Source organism: Rhinocladiella mackenziei, assembly GCF_000835555.1.
Source record: "Rhinocladiella mackenziei CBS 650.93 unplaced genomic scaffold supercont1.4, whole genome shotgun sequence".
Taxonomy (NCBI): domain Eukaryota; kingdom Fungi; phylum Ascomycota; class Eurotiomycetes; order Chaetothyriales; family Herpotrichiellaceae; genus Rhinocladiella; species Rhinocladiella mackenziei.
The window spans coordinates 1,670,864-1,691,491 of NW_013550601.1; the positions used below are offsets into that span (position 1 = coordinate 1,670,864).

Here is a 20,628-nt window from a genome sequence, read left to right on the forward strand (position 1 = left end):
AATCCAACGTTCCCAGCGGAGGCGGACGCCGTCTAGCGCAGAGTATACGTTTTGCTAGCTAACAAAGATCACGTCCGGCCGCTGAATGCGACGTCCGTGAGAAGGGTTTATGTGAAAAGATTTCGAGACGAGTGGATCCTGCAGAACTTCGCCCTGGAAAGGTGGCTTCTCCGACCGATGCAGATATGGGCGTTTCCTACGATTGAAGTCGCCTTCCGATGCTCGCCCGAGCGGCTTGGAGGCTCACTTTCATGCCGGGTCGCTCGAATTCAGAGCAGATGAGGACAAGGCAGCTTGCAGCATGGCTGCGGAGCGAGATGCTAGAGAAGATGTGGCTTTTGATACGAAAGACCCGCTGTTTGCGTTTCGGTCATGGCCTCGTGTACGCTCGATGAATGATTTTGAGCACAGAAAACCAATGGGGTTACACATGTCTCAGATTCTCTACTAGCGAAGGCTTTCGCCGGCGACCAGGAAGCTAGGCCGGTGGTTACACGGACGAACTGTGAAGGTGCTATTTTGAAGTAAGTTGATGTTTCCGCCACCAAATTGAATTGGATCATTCTGACGGCTAGAAACCATTCTCACCAGATCTTGTTCTACAAGATTCTTCAGGAGTTTGCTAAAAAGGGTTTTACAAGGCTTTCTCGCTCGCTACCAAAACCTCCGCCACGTTTGGAGGTGGCATTCTCATGGGCAATCTTATTGAGACTTTGAGCAAGGATGATCTCGCCACAAGTTGCGGCATGGTCAGTTTCGTTGGCTACACTGGATGGTCAACCTATGGAGGGTATGGACCGCTGGCAGGAATGTTTGGACTTGGCTTCGAACAGATACTCGCTGCGAAGATCGTTGACTGGAGAGGTGAGACCGTGGAGGTAGGAGAAGATTTGATGAGAGGCATTCGAGGGGCTGGCGGAACATACGGCGTGATTGTCGAGATGACGATTAAGGTCTACCCCCTCAAACATGTCTGTCCTTCATCGACTTTCTCTCTCGCGAGGTTCTGACCAAGTAATAGATCCTCACGGGAATTCTGCGTCACGACACCAGCGACGTTCAATCGACCGTAAAGTCTTACTGCTCCAGACTCCAGAAAATGCGCGCTGAAGGATTTCCACCGCAACTATGCGTGGCGCCACTTTTCTTCCACTTGCCTGACGGACTCGTGCTGGCTTCCCATTTCATGTGGGCCGATAAGGACGAGGAGACCGGTCACAGATGGCTTGATAAAGTCTCCAAACTTGGCAAGACCATCGGCAGCGGGGTGAGAAAGACAACACTTCTCGAAGGAATGAAGGATTTTGACTTTGTTAGTGGTCAGGGTTCGGTTGACACCATCAGTCTTCGCAAGCTCAGTGATGAAGTGACGGATGTCATTGCAAAGCACATTCAGAAGATGCCCCGGCAACCCGGAAACGGCTTTGCGATCCACGTGGCTCCTCGGCCAACTACATCCAGCCTCGAAAAATCTGTCTTCGCCACTTCTGAAGCCCACCTTATGTTGGGGTTTCTTTACGGAGGGGAGACAAGCGACGGACTAGAAGAGTCGCGACAGTGGGCGAACAACTTTTTGCATGATATGAAACAGACCGACCAGGACAACATTCTTCAATCCACGTACATCTCACTTACGCCTGCAGGCCGTAACACACTCAAGCGGATCTATGGAGCGAACTATCCTTCTGTGGTGTCACTCAAGGACAAATACGACCCACACAACGTTTTCAAGCTCGCTGTGCCGTTTTGCTACCTTGAATAGAGTGCCGACTCAGAAATAGCTTGAAATGGATGTTGAGGATCAGTCAAGACGGTAACAGCCTGTAAGGACAAATGTAAGATCGGTAGATCCGGAAGAGAAGTTTTCATCGGCATGTGGAACTCATTCATATAAAGTCAAAGTTTTGGTCGAGAACGAAGACAAGCATCACGACGTCATCTGAACCCATGGCTGTGGCTGGAATAATCCTTGTACTAACTGAGACATTTTCCAGCTCAAACCAGCAGAATTGTCTGCTAAGCCCACAAGAGATACCGTGCAGGAGTTCCAGCGTACCAGTTGCGAGCAAGCTCTAAGTCTCTATCGACGACATAAAGGGGGATGGAACTTTTCACAATCAATCGCCCAATGGTTCGGCAGTTTCTATCGGATCGACCTCCAGCAAGTGCGGAGGCCCAAAACGAAGAGCTTGATGCTTTTCCTTTTTAACATCTCTCGAAGCTGTTATACATCGGACCCTGCACCTCGTCGGAGTCCGAGGGGCAAATGGGCACGAAGTTCGCACCACGTCTAGTTCCGTGGAAGCGGAAGTATTGAGTTGTGTGAGGATCACGACCCGCCTAGTTCCAAGAACTTCTTCAGCTGCGAAACGCGGGAGATGGCAATAAGTCAAAACGCATGTCCAGAAACAAATCCTACTCGTCAGTCTGTATAAGCTCTAAGGCTCTCGCACCTGGGACCATTTCGCTCCTCTCTTCGATTTAGCTTTCCTGTCTTGCAACAACTGCAACATGGGTGACTTACAGTCGGCTCGGGCCGCTCACGTCGAAGCCGTGGTGGACGCGGCCGGAGTGAACATTGAGCACGAGCTCCATATTCATGTGAAAACTTGGATAGCCCTGGCTGAACGCTTCTTCTGTCTTCTGTCCCACTTATCCTCGCCAGCCGCTCACGGTATCTAGGCTATCAACTTGGTCGTCTTCTCTCAGATCATGTCCTTAATTGGCGCAGGTTTCCTGGCTCAGTCGATGACGTTACTGCTTGGTGATGAGACAAAGGCAGTTTGGTGTAGCACGATTCTTGCTATCTATACCCTCGCTCTTAATCCACCACTCAGCCTAGCCGCCGACTACTGGGGCCGCAAGTACATTATGATCGTCAACACCTTCTTGGGTTTCATCGGCCAAGTTATGATATCCCGGGCCTTGAATATGGGAACCTTGCTCACAGGGTTTTGCTTCCTGGGATTTGCGTTTGGGCCAGGATTTGCCTTCTACGCGGTGGTCTCCGAGATTGTTCCCCGGAAACACAGGGCGTGGAGTCAAGCAAGCGTCAACGCATCCACAGGCGCCGGCGCTATTGTCAGCGTCTTGATGGCTGGCGCACTCATCCGACACGGCAACCTCGAGAACTACCGAATTTATTGGTATGTCGCCGCAGGCATATCCTTTGCCGGTACCTTGGGTCTCCTGGTTGGATACCACCCGCCGCCGCGCGACCTCGAGGACGTTTTAACTACTTGGCAAAAGCTCGTCTCTCTCGATTGGATCGGTATCATCCTAATCAGTACGGGCTCGGTTCTGTTCGCACTGGGCTTGTCGTGGGCTAATAACCCCTACGGCTGGGGCAGTGCTCCGGTCCTGGTACCTCTGACTACAGGCTTGGCTATGATGCTGGCATTCGTCCTCTACGAGTGGCTGGCAAGGAAGGATGGTCTCGCCCACCATGACTTGTTCCGTGACAGAAACTTCATTATCTCGATCATCGTCATCTTCGCGGAAGGTGTGGCATTCTTTACCCTGAACAACTACTTTATCTTCGAGCACATTGCCGTGTTTGGGATCGATTCGTGGGATGCTTCGCTTCGGTTCATCGTCTTTTTGGGAGGCAGCATTGTCTTCTCAATTGCCGCTGGGGCATACACCACCTTCACCAAGAGCTTAAGGGGGCCACTGGTTCTAGGCCTCGCCGCGTACGTGGTCTTCGCCGCTCTGATGACGACTTTGACGCCGGGATCCAATAAGAAAGCCAGCTGGGGCTACGCCACACTCGGGGCCTTTCGAACGGTTTCATTCTTCTTAACGTCTTTCTTGCTGCTCAGATGGCTACGCCCAGGGATATGATATCTGTCACAACCGGCCTTCTAACCGCGGCGAGGGGCCTGGGAGGCTCTGTTGGTACCGCCATCAACGGCGCCATTCTCAACAATACTTTGAAAAAGAATCTAGCAACCAATATTACCCAGGCCGTTCTCCCACTTGGTTTCCCTGCCCAGGAGTTGGGCACCTTCATTGCCGATTTGACGTCTGGAAATATTGTTGATCTTCAGAGCATCCCAGGAATTACCCCCGAGATCATTGCTGCAGGGAGCCACGCTTTTTCCGAGGCATATGCTCTCGCTTTCAAAAACACATGGATCTGCGCAGCCTGTTTTTGCGCCTTGGCTTTGATAGGTGAGTCAGCACATCGAGAACCTCCTTGACGCTTCTGTGCCCGCAAATAAGCTGACGGTTTTTCAAACAGCTTCGTGCTTTGTTCGAAACGCCAGGAGCGAGTTCAACGCTCACATCGATGCACCAGCAGAGGCTGAATTAGCCAGGCAGCAGAAGGAAATTGACGCAGCAAAGGTGGCGACGAAGGCTCAACACTTGGAACAAGCATCAATATGGCAGTACGAAATCGCGCGCATATCAATGGTAAGAGCACCGGAAGCGTGGCATTTGCAAAACAGATTGTTTCCACCTGAGCGCACGGTGAATGGCACTCCGCGAGAAGCGCAATAAGATACCATGAGGGAGACGTCCTGATCATTTTGGGGGCATGCAATCGCAATCGGTGTGGCCGGATTCTCAACAAGCAACGGGGCCCGAGTTGCAGCGTATGCATCTGTGCCCGGCAGAATAAGAGGAATTTCCGGATGCTGCTGGAAGAACGCTTCAATGGTGCTTCGCGTCGATTGCGCTTTTGTGGTCATGGTTATTCATTCAGAAGTACTCGAGAAATACCGCACTAGATTCGAAAGAGGGCATCAACAACGGGTCAAACATTGCCAAATGCTTTGAACACCGGTGTTTACTACACGCCTTCTGGAGATGGGCCGCATCGCAAGTCGCGAAGTTAGTGGCGTGAGCATAGTCTTGCCGATGCAGTTGACCGAACTTTACTCAAGGAGCTTTTAAGCCCGCATTGCTGCCGTCAACCTGCAGGACAACCCGTCGACTTCACTGAGGCGTTCGAACAATAACCAAGGTCCTTCACACAAGTGCTGAATCGTCCGTGGGAGCATACAAGGAAATATGCCCAACTCTCCATTGATCCGGGGAAGACCGTGCTGAGATAAATGACCATTTCCGGTGGGGGAAGCCAAATCTTGTAGTAGTAAGCTTGCTTCAAAAGCTCTTGGGGGAGACCACTATGTTCGCTAACACCGTGTGAGTAAGAATTATGGACGGAGAACTAACAATGCTAAAAACCATCATTGGGGGCGCTGGCCTGGGAGGGTTAGCTTGTGCTGTTGCATGTCGGAAGAATGGGCTGCAGGTAGTTGTCTTGGAGCGAGCCGGTGAGATATCATCAGTATGTGTCCATGTGTACTTGAGAAGTGACTGCTCAGATCTTCAGCGGCACAATATTATGTGTAATGACTCACGGTATGCTTAGGTTGGCGCAGGGATTCAAGTACCCCCCAATGCCGGACGAGTGATGAAGCATCTCGGCCTGTTGGATGGGTTGATGAAGCAGGCTGTTGAAATTGAATACCTGGACCTTCTCCGTTACGAAGACGGTTCGAGGCTTTTGCGCCGCGATTGCAGCAAGTCATTAGAACAATACGGAGCACCTTGGCTGTAAGCGAATTCCCTCATACCCAGCATGAGAAAGGCATCCGCAGCTCTGAAGTTTTGGCTACGTCTGAGCCAGGCAGATATTGACTATTTGGACAGTGTCTCACACCGCGAGGACTATCATATGATTTTGCTTGATGCTGCAAGATCATCCGGCGTGGAAATTAGACTCGGGTCGATGGTGAAAGCGATCAAGTTTGAGACTACTGAAGTGGTTTTGGAAGATGACAGTGTATTAAAGGCAGATGTCATCGTTGGCGCTGATGGTTAGTCTGGCTTGCAGCTATTCTCTCACTAATTTCTTACCAACGAGACAAAGGATTATGGTCGAGTACGCGAGATCAAATCCTCGGACACCCATCACCACCAACAGAGACTGGTGACCTTGCATATCGAGCAACATTTACAACTGCGCAACTCCGCTCGTTGAACAACCCGCGAATCAACAAGTTAGTCGAGGAAAGGGCCGCCACGTTGTGGATGGGTCCTGAAAAACACACAGTGCTGTACCCTGTCCGCGGAGGTCAAGAGTTCAATCTGGTTTTGTTACGGCCGGATAATCTTCCAACGGGCGTCAACAAGGCAGCTGGCGACCTTGCTGAGATGGGGGCGACGTTCGCGGGCTGGGACCCAATGTATGCCGTTTAGTGACGTCGGATCATGGTCGAATGCTAACATGTCGGTATTAGCTTGACAAAGATCATCTCCTGTATTCCTACAGTTCTGAAGTGGAAACTTTGCTCCCACGAAGAGCTTCCAAAATGGTGCAAAGTAGGTTTCTCTCGCGCATAAGCTCTTGACGTAGTCACCAACACAGACGCAGGAAAATGTGGCCATCCTTGGGGACGCATGCCACCCGACCTTGCCCTATCAAGCGCAAGGGGCTGCAATGGCGGTGGAAGACGGTATCGTGCTGGGGTTGTTGCTCGGAAACTTATCGCACGATTATTCACCTGGGGTCGCACGGGAAAATATCCCTTCGATACTTCAGTTGTATGAGTCGCTTCGGAAGAAAAGAACCAGTCTGAACGTCAAAGGTGCAATTGCCAATAGGGTCATGTATCACATACCGGATGGCCCGAAGCAGCGGCAGCGGAATAATGATCTCAAAGCGGTGGATTGGACCCAGCCTTGCAGGTGGCAGTGGGCAGATTCGACGTATCAATCACAGCTGCTAGGTTCCGACGTCGTAACAGACAGTCAAAGAGGCTATGAGCAATGGAGAAAGAGGGAGAATGATGTCTAGAACCGGCAGGAGGCTGTCTTTGGAAAAGTCGGCTGCCTGAAGCAGCTTAATCAGCAGTCTTTCGGGCCTATTTGTTGCTGTTTTAATCGTGCTCATATTCATCCGGGCAGAAGATTTTGGCCGGAAAATATAGCCTTGATTGGATAAAGCTTCGCCAGCAACTTCAACGGTATTGGCAGAATGTTGAGTCAGAAAATTGAAAATACAAATTTTGCGGTACTCAAGGTATTCAGAATTAAGGGAGCACTCAAGGAAATGTTTGATTATGCACAGATACAACTAAATGAGACATTCCTGTTTTTTTCGTTCGTGTTCAATAATGCTAGATTCCAAATTCCATACCAATATCACGGGCCGCTTCAGCCGCTAAATCGTCCTTGACCTCTTCCGGCCTATCTGGAACTGAAAATCCCTCAAACTCGCGACCGGCTTGACTGACCAGAGTTTCCAGACCGTTCCCGCTGGCAAATGACCAAAATCGAACATAGACGTCCTTGAATTCAATAGCCATAGTTATCCCGGCCGGAAGAAAGACCGTCTCTCCCGCGTGAACCAGGTTTGACTTCCCACCGAGGTGAATGGACAGTGGGCCATCAAGAACGTGGGACACCTGGTGGACTTTGGAGAAGCGAAAGGGTCGTTGCAGCAATGAGGCCGGGAATTTGCTACTGGATTCGATGCTCGAAACCGCAAACAAGCCACCTGATTATGTGGTTGTGATAAAAGGTCTAGACAAAACTCCTCCAAGTAAGAATCTGGGACCTGTATTTGTCCTCAAAAAGTATGTTTCGACGCCAGATGGAAGTTTCGAGTCGTCTGAGGTCCACTCTCCCACTGCTGCAGGGACATGGTTTGGTGTAAAGACCACATTATTTTTCTCTTTGACTTCTTGGAGCTTTGGGAAGAGAGTAGCCATCGGATTTCGATGGTCAAATTCATCGTTGAAAACCCCATTATAGTCCTCGCTGATGAATCGAAAAAAATCGACCCATTGCCCTGGAGTGACAAGTCCTACTGTTTCATTGATAGGACCTATCAGTTGAGGACAATGAACGACTTTCTGTGAAGCTGTCAGCGCCACCAGAGCAACACAGCATAAGGAAAGGATGGAACCTTACGGGAGGTACCGATGCAAAATCTCCTGCACTCAGGATCCGGCACTTGTCTTCTACCCACAACTTCATCTGGCCTTTAGTGCACATGAATATGTCGTGCGCTTCGTTGTGGTAATGAAACCCAGCTGGATCTCCAGTAGTACCATCCATATGGAAAACTGACATCAGCTGGTCGGTCTCCTTTGCAGATGCAAGAATGCGAATGACACTTTTGGATCCGGGAATAACCATTTTCTCCCCTTCATGCTGCCGAACAATGTAAGGGGCTGGCCTGCCCAACGGCTCTTGCACGAGCGGAATAGACATGATGGAATATTTCGGATTGATGAAAACCAGTCAAAACTAAAATGGAGAATAGAGAGCACATCAATTTAACATCACACGGGGAATCGGAACTGGCACCTCCCACTACCGATGGGATACCAGGGGTTTCTAATCCGTGGAACCACGACGACCAAAGCCTGTACGTCGGAGTCAGCGGGGCACAGCGATTTTCGACCACGGGAAATTCTTGTCTGTGATCAATTACCACCCACAACCTTTGCATAAGAACATTAACTACACAATCAATTCAACCCAATATCTTGCGTTGGGACAAGTTTAGAGAGGAGAGAATGGCGCAGATTCGGGCCCCTTACAGAACCATAAATGGGATTGAGATTCCAACGGACATCCATGTACCTGCCGAGACTCGACGTCCTCTTGCCCCTGCACTCATCATGATTCATGGGGGAGGTTTTGTGCTTGGTTTTCCACAAATGAATAATCGGGACCAAATCGCACACTGTTTGCAAAGAGGCGGGATTGTCTTTTCAATCGAACATCGTCTGTGTCCCGGTGTAAATGTCCTCGAAGGGCCTATGAATGATGTGCGAGAGGTGTTGAAGTGGACACAAAATGGAGGGCTAGCACGCACTCTTTTAGAGGCATCAATTGACGTTAGGCCTGATCCAGATCGAGTCATGGCGATGGGAACGTCTGCAGGGGGTCATCTAGCATTGAGTCTGGTAAGTGATTTTCTGTTCGATTCCAATTAGCCAGAATTGGAAGCTTGGCGGTTTGTTGAGTCTCTACATATTATCTGCTAGCCATACTTGACAGTGGCACGACGGGGACTTCGATACTCCGCCAATGATCACGCTTTTTTTCGAACTCGGCATCTGATGCGATGGCCTTCATCTCTACCCGGCCGTTATTGATCAGATCATCTAAGTGACGATACTTGCCCGCCAGAGTAATGCTGCATATCTGAGAATCTGTCTCCCAGACTGGCATGACCCCTCCATTTTTGTCAACCTCCAGCTTCCCTAATGCTCCGCAAGTGACACAGCCGATCTTGTTATCCTTAGACAGTAGCTCGAACTTGGCGAGATGGCAGTACGGACAAGCTCCAAAAGGTTCAGGTCCGAGATACTGTGCTTCGTCAAACGGCTTTCCTATCTGAGAAGCGACATTTCTCCCAATCTGTTGAGCTCTTGCAATGGCAGCACCGTTGTCCTTTGCAACGACGATTCCGGGATAGCCGTAGCCCATCAAGTCCTCCTGATCTACTACTTTTGCATGCAGGCAATACACCAGGAGATGAAGAACAGGCAAAGCAAGGGAGACCCGGTCCGGCGTTGTGGAGCCAGCGACCGCGATAAATCCGACAACTCTCGGTTTTAATAGGCGTGCGTCGATCTTGTGAGCTGCGAACATGGGATCTCCAGCCTGCTGCCTTTCGAGTGTCCGTCTCGCGAATGATGCATCCGTGAAAGACCCAAGAATCTTGTCGAGAAACCCTTTCAGCGCTCCTGCCGGCGAGTGACTGTAAACGGGGGTGGCGAAAATAAGAGCATCGGCGTCGAGCACGGCATTCAGCACACCCCTTCGGTCGTCGTTTATCTCGTCTGAGTCTGCTTCTGCTGCTTGCATGTTAAGATTGCTACCCAGAATGAAAACTTGGGCGCCTTTCAACGGCCTGGGATTCGGAGGGCAAGTAGAAGACGGGATGTGAATCCAAGACACGGTTAGGTCATTTCTGTTGCTTTTGGCCGCCATCAAGGCTGCTTTCAACAGGATTTCGCAGTTACCATCAGCGCTACCGTTCCCAAAGCCGAGATAGTCACGATGGACAAGTCTGCGGATACTTCACACGTCGAGGTGAAGGAGTCTCAAGAGGACACCAAGCGCCAGTGCGATGAGATCATCGCTAGCTTTTCCTTGGAGGAAAAGAAGCACATTACTCGCCGTATCGACTATCGCTTGGTGATCCCAACTGGTTTTCTGTTTATGATCAGCCCGATGGACAGGACCAACATCAGTGAGTTTAGTGCTCCTGGCGGAGAATCAACTAAACAGCTTCAGGTGTTACGTACGTCTCTGGAATGGCAGTTTATCTGAAACTGGTGGGAAACAATCATTACTCCATTATCGTCCTCCTTTTCTTCGCGATATACGTGCCATTCTAGCCGGTTGCAACGGTTATTCTCAGAAAAATCGGCCCACGGTGGTACTTGTCCGTCTCCACGATGATCTTTGGGGGCTTGACCATTTCAGCAGGCTTTGTTAGGCAGTGGGGACAGATGGCTGCCATCCGACTGATACTCGGCATAGCCGAGTCGAGAACATTACCGGGTATAGCCTACCTCGTCAGGTGAGTTCGCATCCATTGGCGGATGGACACGGTGCTCACAAGTATCGCAGCTGCTGGTATACTCGGTACGAGGTTGCCAAAAGGACCGCCGGTTTCTATATCATTGGAATGTTGTCTAGCGCCTTTTCCGGTCTCCTAGGATATGGATTTTCTCACATGAACGGCCTTGGTTCCGGTCATGGCCTGGGTCAGCATATCGAACCGACCAAGGATCATCCCAATATCAAGCCACATCAAATGAGCGGCATTGCCGGCGGGAGGTGGGTATTGTGAGTGGGTGCTCCCTATTACCTGCAGCTTTCTGCTGACGAATACAATTAGCATAATGCAGGGAATACTCACTGCAGTTGTCGCCTTCATGGCAGCGACATGCGTCGTTGACTTCCCGTAAGCGTCGTCTCAGAGGCAGTTCGATCTACATCAAGTACTGATTTCTGAAAAGCGAAAAAGCTGCCACAACGAGATTGACCCCCAAATTCCTAAACAAGAGGGAGACTAGCCTAGTGGTTGCCCAGATCAACCGAGACAGGTTAGATGCTGTCCCGGAGAAGTAAGTCGCATTGAACAGGTCGAACGGAGTCTGGACTGACATGGACAGGTTCAATCTGGTGAACTACCTAGCTGGTGCGGCGGATCTTCAAGTTTGGCTGTTTGCCCTGTCCCACGGCTGCACCGCCATCAACACGTTCGGTATCGCTTACTATCTTCCCATCATCCTGAATGTAGGGATGGGGTTCTCGGCGGGTGTCAGTCAATGTCTCGTCGCGCCCCCGGTTGTATTTGCTGCCATCTGTGTAGCGGCCTGTTCATGGGCCGCGGATAAATACCACTCTAAAGGGCTGATCATCATAGGGGCGTGCATTGTCAGCGTCATCGGTAATCCGCTATCCTACCTCTGGGAATGTACAGAATACACTGACGAACGTTAGGCTTACCGCTCACTGGTCTTGCTAAATCGGTGGCCACCAGGTATTTCGGTACATTCCTGGCGACCGCGGGAGTGAACGTGGCTACTCCACTACTCATTGCCTGGCAGGCAAACAACATCCGTGGTCAGTGGAAGCGGGCTCTATGCTCTGCGACTTTAATTATGGCTGGCGGCATCAGAGCCATCATCGCCCCACTCGTGTTTTGCGCGCAAGATGCCCCGAGGTATCTTCCTGGCTTTTATACCCTGATAGCCGGGGTCATAGTCGGGTTTTGTTCCACCTTGGCGCTGATGATTAAATTCTGGAAGGCCAATCGGCGGGCCGATGCCGGTGGCAAACCGATTCACGGCTTGGAAGGTTTTCGCTATACCATATAGAGGCCGACAAAAAGAGAACCAGTCTGGGAAACCATCGAGAGACTTCTGTCAAACAAGGGTGCAACTTGAGGTGGTATTGAATGCTCTGTCTATCGAAACTGGTCCTGCCAGGTTGTTGGTATATATACACGTTAGGTTGACCCCCTTTTTCCTCTTCTATTCCTACCCCTATATCCTGCATAGGAGTGTTAACCCCTTTTCCCAATAAAGGGGCACTCGCTACTATTCAACTGTTCAGCGAAACCTTGTTCGACAACTTCTATTTTCTAGTCCCGATCGCTTTTTCGGGCTGGACGACAAACGCATCAGCCTCATCCCATTTACTTGCGCAGAGACCCGAATTGAAATTGATCGCAGTTAATTGAGCCAGAGTGACAATTTGTCAGACTTCTTGCATCGAAAAGGTGTTCTGTGTCTAAGGAGTGTGCGTCATCGTTGTTGCCTGTCAATGGTGATACAGCCTAGTGGGCGAGTGTTGCAAAATAACCCAGTCTGTCCCGAACGACAGGTCACCACCGGTTCAACACTACTATTCAACCGTTCAACGCAATTTATTGGAGCAAAATCTTTAGGTCGCCATCTGTCAAAGCCCAAGGTTTCTCTGCGCTTTTCTGATGATCGAGGGAATTCCCAGCGTAGCGTTTTTGAAACATTGCAGAATAATGAATTGATCCCGTAGAGCTGTTCAAGAGGTTGAGCTCCTCTCCTATTACAAGCTCATAGGCGACAACGAACAACTCAGAACAAGCGCTGAAATGGCGAGAGGCGCTTAAGCCATGGCAGCCCTGACAAATTCAGGAGGCGTTGGCAATTAAGCTTTGATTCCGATAAAGTCGGAGGAGCTCCCTCCCGTAGTCATTTCCGTTGGGTGTCCTACAAAGAGTGTGAATGTGATACTTCATCGGTTCCTCGTTTAAGAGAAAAACACCAGAATGATGATCAAACTCCACGAGAATCACGGGGCTTTGAATTCGATAGTAAAAACTATCGTCGTCGCCGTATCCGCCGATCTAGCAGAAGTAAGTCTCATGAAGATGCTCTCTCACGTGCCGAAGGCGGGCATTCAAGGGGCCTACCTTGTGCCTATTTTTTGAGTAGTCTCACGAACCTCACACGCATACTCCATAGACTATTTATGGCTCCTGACTCCGTCGCGCCTTGAATGGTAGCGATGATGATGAGCAGGCAGACTGCGACGTCTGGCACATTCAATATACTGGACTTAATGAAACTCGACGTAACGCCGCACTGATTTTTGTTTGTGCACGTCAAGTATCAGCCGGAACAGCGAAGCCCATATGAGTCGAGATGGCGAGACAAGTCATGCCTTAATTTCATTCCGCCGAATCTCTACCAACGCGTCATCAAATGCCTTCATGATTAGATCGTATAAGACTTCCGAATCCTATGGAGTGCGAGAGCTCTTTGTTCGTCGTTGACTCTGGGGTCTTAATTAATGCCCAATGGCGACGGGCGCCTCCATTATGACACAATCTCAGGTGAGGGGATCGGCCGCGGAGGAGACGCTCGGAGCTGGCCCCACACATCGTGTACGATAATGTACACTTCTACACGTCTCTTTTTTCTTATATTCCCACTCTCGAGAGTCACGTACAATGGCGACAACAACAACTACAACCACGACGGAGAACCTTTCTCTCGAGCACGAAGCGTCCACCGTCTTGCCTAATCTGCAGCAATAGCAACAGCAACAGCAAAATCAAAATCAACCACTATCTACGGCAGTCTCGACAGCCTCGGCACGAACAATTGAGCCTCTCAACATCGAAGCCAGTTTAGACACAGAGCCCGACTACCAAACAGGCACCGAATTTTGGTTCACCATCATCGCACTGTGCGTGATCCTTATCCTCGGAGGGCTGGACGCCAACATCGTCGCTACAGCCGTACCGAGCATCACTAGCCACTTCCAAACTGTCGCCGACGTAGGATGGTACTCGTCTGCATTTCGACTTTGCACTTGCGCGTTCCAATTCGGGTTCGCGAAGTTGTATAAGCTCTTCTCAATCAAGGCCATCTTTATGCTGAGCAATGTTATATTCCTCATCGGCTCTTTACTCTGTGCCACGGCTACTTCGTCGACTATGTTCATTGGAGGGAGAGCATTAGCGGGTCTGGGCTTTTCGGGTGAAATGGCTGGGTGTTTTGCGGTCACGGTGCAGATTCTGCCGCTCAACAAGCGGCCAGTGTTTGCGGGTTTGATGGCGGGTGTGGAATCGCTTGCGATTATTGCGGCGCCTATAGTAGGTGGTGCATTGATGCAGTCTTTGGGGTGGAGATGGTGTTTCTGGTATACTCTTCTCGTCACGGGCATGATCAAGGTAGCTTGACACTAACTTCTTCGTAGGATTAACTTTCCTATTGGCGTTGTATCGCTGGTGACCATTGTATTCCTCTTCTCAAACCCAAGAACTCGCCTAGAGGACGACCTTACACTGACTCAGAAGATTAGAGAGCTCGACCTCGTCAGTAACTGCTTGTTCATCCCATCCCTACCAGCGCTCTTCGTTGTATTTGCTGTGCTACTCGCCGCCTTCGTCTTTAATCGATATCGACGCGGAGACTCAGCAGCACTCCCTTTCCGCATCATCAAAAGCCGAAGTGTCATCGCGGGCTTCATCTTCACGACATGCACTAATTCGATGACGAACGTCCTGGAGTGGTACTTACCAATATACTACCAAGTCGTTCGTTCCAAGGTGAGACTTCGTGGCCAGTTTCGCGACTATAAGAAAATGTACTGACAATGCTATATCCCGTCAGACCCCAGGCGAGAGCGGCTACCTGATGATCCCCATCCTCGTTGGAATGATGCTCGGGCTCTTTCTTCAGGGTATCGGCACCACTATGTTCGGCTACTACCCCCCCTTTATGATCTTCGCCTCCATATGCATGCCAATTGCCGCAGGCTTAATGACAACATACGATCTCCACACATCCCTAGTCCAGATCATCCTCTATTCCGGATTCGCAGGCTTCAGTGGAGGCATCGGCTTCCAAAGCCCCAAAGCGTCTATTCAGACAACGTTGAGTGCCGGAGATGTCAATCTTGGGATCGGGGTCATCTTGTTTGGGCAGAGTATGGGTCCGGCGGTATTTATCGCCATTGCGCAGGTTATATTCATGAATCAGTTGTCGTCAAATTTGGAAGATGTTGTACCAGGGTTGACACCTGCGTATATTGATGAGCACGGACTTGGCGATATTAAGAATGGGATTCCCATGCAGCGGTGGGATGAGGCCTTGGGTGGTATCGATCGGAGCTTAACTTATACTTGGTACCTTACTGTCGCGTTGGCTTGCACGACGATGGTAGGAAGTCTCTTGGTCGAATGGCGCTCGGTCAAGGAGAAGCAGTCGTGAAGTATAGGCTAGCGGCACGAAAGGAGCGTTCAGATAGTAAACGTTGTGGATGACCTTGCCTTGGAATTGAAAGCATCACATTCGTCCGCACATATACGCGTTACATCTTGAACTGTTGATGTGTGCCGAGGTCCTAAATGTCTTGGCATACAGTGCTTTTCAAAAATCCATGACAAATTATACGAGTCATCTCGACGTCAAGGCTCGTCGTCCGTTCACGCTCAGTTACGAACCATCTCGAGCGCGGTCAGTAAGATCCGATGAAATACCACGACTCATCGGATCCAATCCGTGAACCATATCGATATCGAGTAGGGTGCCCACCCCCCGGCCACTTGGTCCATAGACTGGATCCGATGGGTTGTGGCCCGGATAATGTTTAATCCGTTAAGGGTAGGTTGCCCACGTGACACTGCCAAGCCATATGCTTACGTGATCGGCCGGCACGTCGCTCTTGGCGTCGCCACACAACGCCAAGCCCCAACTAGATGATTCCAAAATAAAAAAAGTCTTTATATTTTATAATGCCAAAAATTGCTTCAAAATTGACACCAATTCGTGGTTGACCTATCAAGGACGTAACCGAGTGGTAAAACACTCGGCTTGCAGTCGAACCGATAGAATTGAGGGACCTTACTAGTGTTCGATCATAGGTAAGGTAAGAGGGTTGTCCGGCCTAGCTCCTAGGTGCCCTAGATGGGTAAACGTAATGCTCCAGCCAGTGATTGTTGATGATGTCGTCTTGTTCATACCGTTGAGGTCAAATTCTCCTTCGGTTGAACTCGTGTGGCTGAAGCTTTCACAGGCTGCGGCGCCCCATCTATGAGTTCGTCAGAGATGGACTATGGGAGGGGCCCCTTCTTCTTTTTTAAAAAAAAAAATTTTTTGGGTGGGGGGGGGGGGGTTGGGGTTCGTGTGTTGTGTGCCTTGGAAGTCACGTGATTATTCTGGCTTGGCATGGTGGCAACTTGTGCGGGAATAGGGGTTCTTGGCACTAGGCACTAGGCGTCTGACACTTCGCTCCTCTACCATCGAGGTCGAAAAACCAAGCTGGGGAGGAAATGCGTTTAACCCTGAACTTCACAATGGCTCTAAGGACTTGTTTTTGGACCCCAGTGGCCACAGAAAGTGACTACTCGCTGGGTGCTATTTTTGGGGACCTCTCTCGAGGCCACTATGCTTAGTATTTCGTCATGGGGTCACGAGCCAATTATAATCTTAGGTCGCCTGTTCACCAGTCAGTGTCGTTGTAGCGGCGTGAAGGCCGTGGAAAGTGAATACGAAAAGTCATTAAGATTGCAATTGACTTCACGAAGGCAACCGGCCGGCTGCGAGTGAACTTAGGGGAAGAATAATTGGCCCGAAGCAAGACTCAGAGCTAGGAAGTCGCCGCGCTGTTAAAAAGCCGGGCGTGGGATGAACCGATAGACATCGGTTAAATATAGTGGCAAGGTAGCTAGTCCCCTGTGGGCTTAGCCCCGACTTAGATGTATGAGTACACTTGATTGGATCACCTGCCCTCACAGATATCAATATTGACCACTCATCTAAAGCAGATAGTTGTCAACCTAGTAAATGGGGCCACTGGGAGTTTTACATTGCGTTAGGACTGGAACAGGAACACTGTGTTGGAGAGGATTAGCATGGATCTGTGACTGATTCTCTGAAGGAATAGACTAACTTCATTACTCAACACGTCTCCAGAGTCGAACATTAGAACGGTCGAATTTGTGCGAATCATCGATCTGCACATACGCCAGATTCAGATCATAAACCTGCGTACTGGGAATAACATTTTTCCGTACATACTGAGGAAAATGTAATTCCCGGTACGGAGGGCGCTTGTCACTTGAGGTGACGTGCCGTCATGTGGGTCCCAGAACGGGTTCCTAACTTTTTATGGAAACCTCGTATGCCCGGCTCTGGTGCCCTCCCAACTCGATATGATCTATGGATTGAAATCCCCCTCTCGTCGCCCATCGGATCCAGTCTATGGACTACTCGACCTTCAACGGATTCACCATTTTCCGGGATCACATGCTCCCCGGGGCCCATGTGGCGGAGGAGCACCCTACTCGATAGATATCGATATCCTCGATATCGAGATGATCCACGCATCGGATCCAGTCTGTGGATCACCTAGAGAAGCTCTACTAGTCACATTCGAGATGGTTCGTAACCGAGCGTGAACGGACAAGCCTTGACGTCGAGATAATCCACTGATTAGATCCGATGGGCCGTGGTATTTCATCGGATCCAGTGGATGGCTGGAAATCTTGTCTCCTATGATTTTATGTCAGTTAACTGACTGAACTTTCAATCAGGCCGCGAATTTCATCAGTCCAGTCAATCTGGCTGGCTGGCGATTATGTCAGTTAATTGACTGTTGGCCACGCAGGAAAGAATCAACTTAAGAGTTAGGCTTGATGAGGAGGTAGATGTCTAGACTTCTCAGAAGAGATATGGTCATGATGAGACAGATTCGTCTTTATATATCTGAGCATTGTTGAGATAGAAGCGGTACTATAATTCTCCTCGCATCGAATCAAAACGGCTCACGCGGCCACCAATTGTGAAAGGTCCCATAGAGCTAATTATTCAACGTGTAGTATATCGATGTGCTGGCTGACCACGAGGTAGGCTGGTTTAGTTTCATTTACCGCTGTTAAAAGTGGAGAGATATTTGAAGTCTTTAGCCAAGATTATATTCCTGGCGCTGAAAATATTAGGATAGTCATTTTAAGAATGGCCTCCTTCGGCTTCTAGGGTTTTCGATCGAGACGGCGCGTCGTCAAACGGTGATAGCCGCTCAGATAATTAAGCTGCAGGTTCTAGGTGCATCACATCGAATCATTTTTCGTACTCAGTGTTAGAATAGAATGGTGGCCTTTATTACCTCGCAAAAGTATATGATGGTCGACTTATCAACTTGGCCAAGTTAATACGAAAGGGATGGCTGAGAAAGGTTCTTTCTTGGCCCATCATCATAGAAGATTCTGGAGGATTACTCCGTAGAAAGACAAATTTGAAACTCGCGGGGAAAAACTGTGGCTGCGGTTGTGGCGTAGTAACCAGTCGAACGCGAAAGCCTTTCTGTGAATTTATCTCTGCCCATTATGGCCTAGCCTTTCTGATTGAAAAACTTCACGAAGCTTCGCTCATGGACTACTCTTGCTGCTCAACATTTTCCAGGTCCTCAATACACTCAGCAAACCACCCATCAATGCGCTCTGTAACCTTGGTAACTGCCTGCTTAAGCCTCTCGATGGCTAGGTCTTTCTCCGACATCTCGACACCTCCTTTGTCAGCAGAATCATTGCTTTTGCCTTGATTAGTCTTGTCGGCCTTTTCCTCCAAACTAAGCCCTTCGATGCCTCTTTCTACTTCTTCAACCTCCTTCTCAGCTTTCTCCCAAATTTTCTCGTTAGGGACCGCAAATCTGGGCGCGTCGTATTCTGTAGAGGTGATTATGCGTTTACTCGCCACGGCAGCGACGTCTTCTGAGGTTGCTAAACGATCTGGCTCCTTTTGTTCGTCGAATCCAAACAGTTCGACCCTTAGTCGATGCATGAGCCGAATAACTGGGAATGATGTCTTTTCGAAGAGACGTAATCGTTCATCGCTCATCCATGTATTCCAGGTAACACTCACGATAAGGTTTTTTCTGGACGCTAATCCTACACCTTTTTTAGCCTCTGTGGGCCGGGATGCCCCAGCAGAAGCAATGTCCTCTAGTTCCTCCGCACCTTCAGGAGTCCGATTCAGCTCTCCAAAGAGCAGAACCCAGAAGACACTCTCGATGTCATGCCATGGGTTGTGCCTAGGGTGTTTCGCCATCAAAATGTTGATTGCCATGTAGAGGTAAGTGCCGGTGCGCCAGGGAGCTCCGGAATAGGGGTCTCCATATATGCAAGCCATGTCGAGGTCAATCAGCCTTCCGGGTGGGGGGGCTCTCTCCTCGTTTAGTATATCTGGCGACGTCACCATAATATTCGCTGGGGAAATATCTCGATGGATAATAGGCCGATCTCTGCAAAACATTTTCCGAATGGCACGTACAGCAGAACGTAGAGCCTTCATGCGCTCAAGCTCAGTGACATCTCGAGGATTGGGGTATTGATGTTGTGAAAGTCCATATGGTGTGGTATCCACAGAAACGCCACAGTACTCTTCCAGGTACCATCGCTGCCTTCTCGTGTACGAAGGCTCATCGACTGGTTCGATAGCGGTCTCGTTCACTTCCGGTACAAGCAAGCCCTTCTCAGCCTCTTTCTTCTGGGTTTGGTTTGCCGTGGCGGAGGATTTAGTGTGTGTCACCTTCATATACCGATATTTCGGTCCTATTTTGAGATATTGTCTTGAATGTTTTGCCTCCGGTAGAACGTCAAACTCGGTTGTTAAAGGTCCGTCTTTCCACTCAAAAAGCTTTGGTAGTTCCTCGATATCGCTAAGTTCACTAAGGATATCAGCTTCACCCGTACGCGCCTCGTGGATCCAGGCCATTTTTAACGCTGCAAGACCACCACCTTCTGGGTTCTCTGTATCCTTTTTGGCCTGTGACTTTCTTGATTTTTTCTTTTTTGGCTTCGGTTTTTGCATTTTAACAGGCCATACCGTAGTGCCGCGTGTCGTGACCATGTCGACACCCACACGCACAAGTGGCGATGGTATCTTACATTCGGCAAGAGTGAAGCTGATGGCTCTTCTACCGATTACAGAGGGTTCCTCCGCTAAGCCCTGGGCGTCGTCACTGGCCAGCATAAGCCAGTTGACGAAGCGCAGAAAACTTAATGTATTCTGCTCGATATTAAGCCCACTTTCGTAACACAGCACCTGCCCTCTGTTCAGTTGATAGAGACGCAATGTCGTGCCGGCGACATAGATGGAGTATATGAAGTGACGAAATGGGTCGTCTCGGAACACTTGGTTGCATCCCAAGAGAGAGAGTTGTATTTCGGATTGTGCAAATGTCTGATCGGCCGATTTCTTGAGTTCCCAGGTTGTCTTCATGTCGCAAAACCTCACATTTTCCTTGTCAACATTAGTCGCAATACTAGCTAGGTCGGGTCTGAAAAGCTTTAAGCCTTCTGCGTAGTCCTGATTGCTAATTCCGGACCCGGGTACCTTTGTTCCGATATTAATGAAGACGTTGTGAGCCTGTCGTGTCTTTGCCGTGGATTGTGCTTGAAGGACCTCTTGAGCTTTCTGAAGCATGCGGAAAAATATATTCTGAGAAGTTATTCCCGAGCTCGTCGAGATCATATCCGACCGCCATTTCTTCCATTCGTTGGATGTCTTGAGTGCCTCTTCTGCCCTCTTAATTTGGGTTTCGGTGAACTTTGCGTTCTTGGACATCTTATTATGAAGCTTCTCGAAAATG

The 20,628-nt window shown here is 49.7% G+C and overlaps 8 protein-coding genes across 8 annotated transcripts; 5 read left to right on the forward strand and 3 right to left on the reverse strand.

The window, feature by feature from the left end:
- Nucleotides 1–692: 692 nt before the first annotated feature.
- On the forward strand, nt 693–1,762 carry Z518_05751 (uncharacterized protein; the record flags this gene model as incomplete). Its single annotated transcript, XM_013416562.1, has 2 exons — nt 693–971; nt 1,022–1,762. 2 exons carry the CDS (start codon nt 693–695, stop codon nt 1,760–1,762), a joined length of 1,020 nt encoding a protein of 339 aa, XP_013272016.1.
- Nucleotides 1,763–2,511: 749 nt separating this feature from the next.
- Z518_05752 (uncharacterized protein) lies at nt 2,512–6,808 on the forward strand (the record flags this gene model as incomplete). The annotated part of the gene is made up of 9 exons (XM_013416563.1): nt 2,512–2,674; nt 2,732–3,786; nt 3,822–4,173; nt 4,244–4,416; nt 5,381–5,565; nt 5,662–5,828; nt 5,882–6,197; nt 6,252–6,333; nt 6,386–6,808. 9 exons carry the CDS (start codon nt 2,512–2,514, stop codon nt 6,806–6,808), a joined length of 2,916 nt encoding a protein of 971 aa, XP_013272017.1.
- Nucleotides 6,809–7,130: 322 nt separating this feature from the next.
- On the reverse strand, nt 7,131–8,229 carry Z518_05753 (uncharacterized protein; the record flags this gene model as incomplete). Its single annotated transcript, XM_013416564.1, has 3 exons — nt 7,131–7,510; nt 7,571–7,868; nt 7,927–8,229. The coding sequence occupies 3 exons, from the start codon at nt 8,227–8,229 to the stop codon at nt 7,131–7,133; spliced, it is 981 nt and encodes a 326-aa protein (XP_013272018.1).
- A 771-nt stretch (nt 8,230–9,000) lies between these two features.
- On the reverse strand, nt 9,001–9,963 carry Z518_05754 (uncharacterized protein; the record flags this gene model as incomplete). Its single annotated transcript, XM_013416565.1, has 1 exon — nt 9,001–9,963. One exon carries the CDS (start codon nt 9,961–9,963, stop codon nt 9,001–9,003), a length of 963 nt encoding a protein of 320 aa, XP_013272019.1.
- A 69-nt stretch (nt 9,964–10,032) lies between these two features.
- Z518_05755 (uncharacterized protein) lies at nt 10,033–10,305 on the forward strand (the record flags this gene model as incomplete). The annotated part of the gene is made up of 1 exon (XM_013416566.1): nt 10,033–10,305. The coding sequence occupies one exon, from the start codon at nt 10,033–10,035 to the stop codon at nt 10,303–10,305; it is 273 nt and encodes a 90-aa protein (XP_013272020.1).
- A 128-nt stretch (nt 10,306–10,433) lies between these two features.
- Z518_05756 (uncharacterized protein) lies at nt 10,434–11,864 on the forward strand (the record flags this gene model as incomplete). Its single annotated transcript, XM_013416567.1, has 6 exons — nt 10,434–10,558; nt 10,609–10,827; nt 10,880–10,945; nt 11,001–11,108; nt 11,157–11,434; nt 11,488–11,864. 6 exons carry the CDS (start codon nt 10,434–10,436, stop codon nt 11,862–11,864), a joined length of 1,173 nt encoding a protein of 390 aa, XP_013272021.1.
- A 1,463-nt stretch (nt 11,865–13,327) lies between these two features.
- On the forward strand, nt 13,328–15,248 carry Z518_05757 (uncharacterized protein; the record flags this gene model as incomplete). The annotated part of the gene is made up of 4 exons (XM_013416568.1): nt 13,328–13,414; nt 13,568–14,175; nt 14,233–14,584; nt 14,649–15,248. The coding sequence occupies 4 exons, from the start codon at nt 13,328–13,330 to the stop codon at nt 15,246–15,248; spliced, it is 1,647 nt and encodes a 548-aa protein (XP_013272022.1).
- A 3,165-nt stretch (nt 15,249–18,413) lies between these two features.
- On the reverse strand, nt 18,414–20,603 carry Z518_05758 (uncharacterized protein; the record flags this gene model as incomplete). Its single annotated transcript, XM_013416569.1, has 1 exon — nt 18,414–20,603. One exon carries the CDS (start codon nt 20,601–20,603, stop codon nt 18,414–18,416), a length of 2,190 nt encoding a protein of 729 aa, XP_013272023.1.
- Nucleotides 20,604–20,628: the final 25 nt, after the last annotated feature.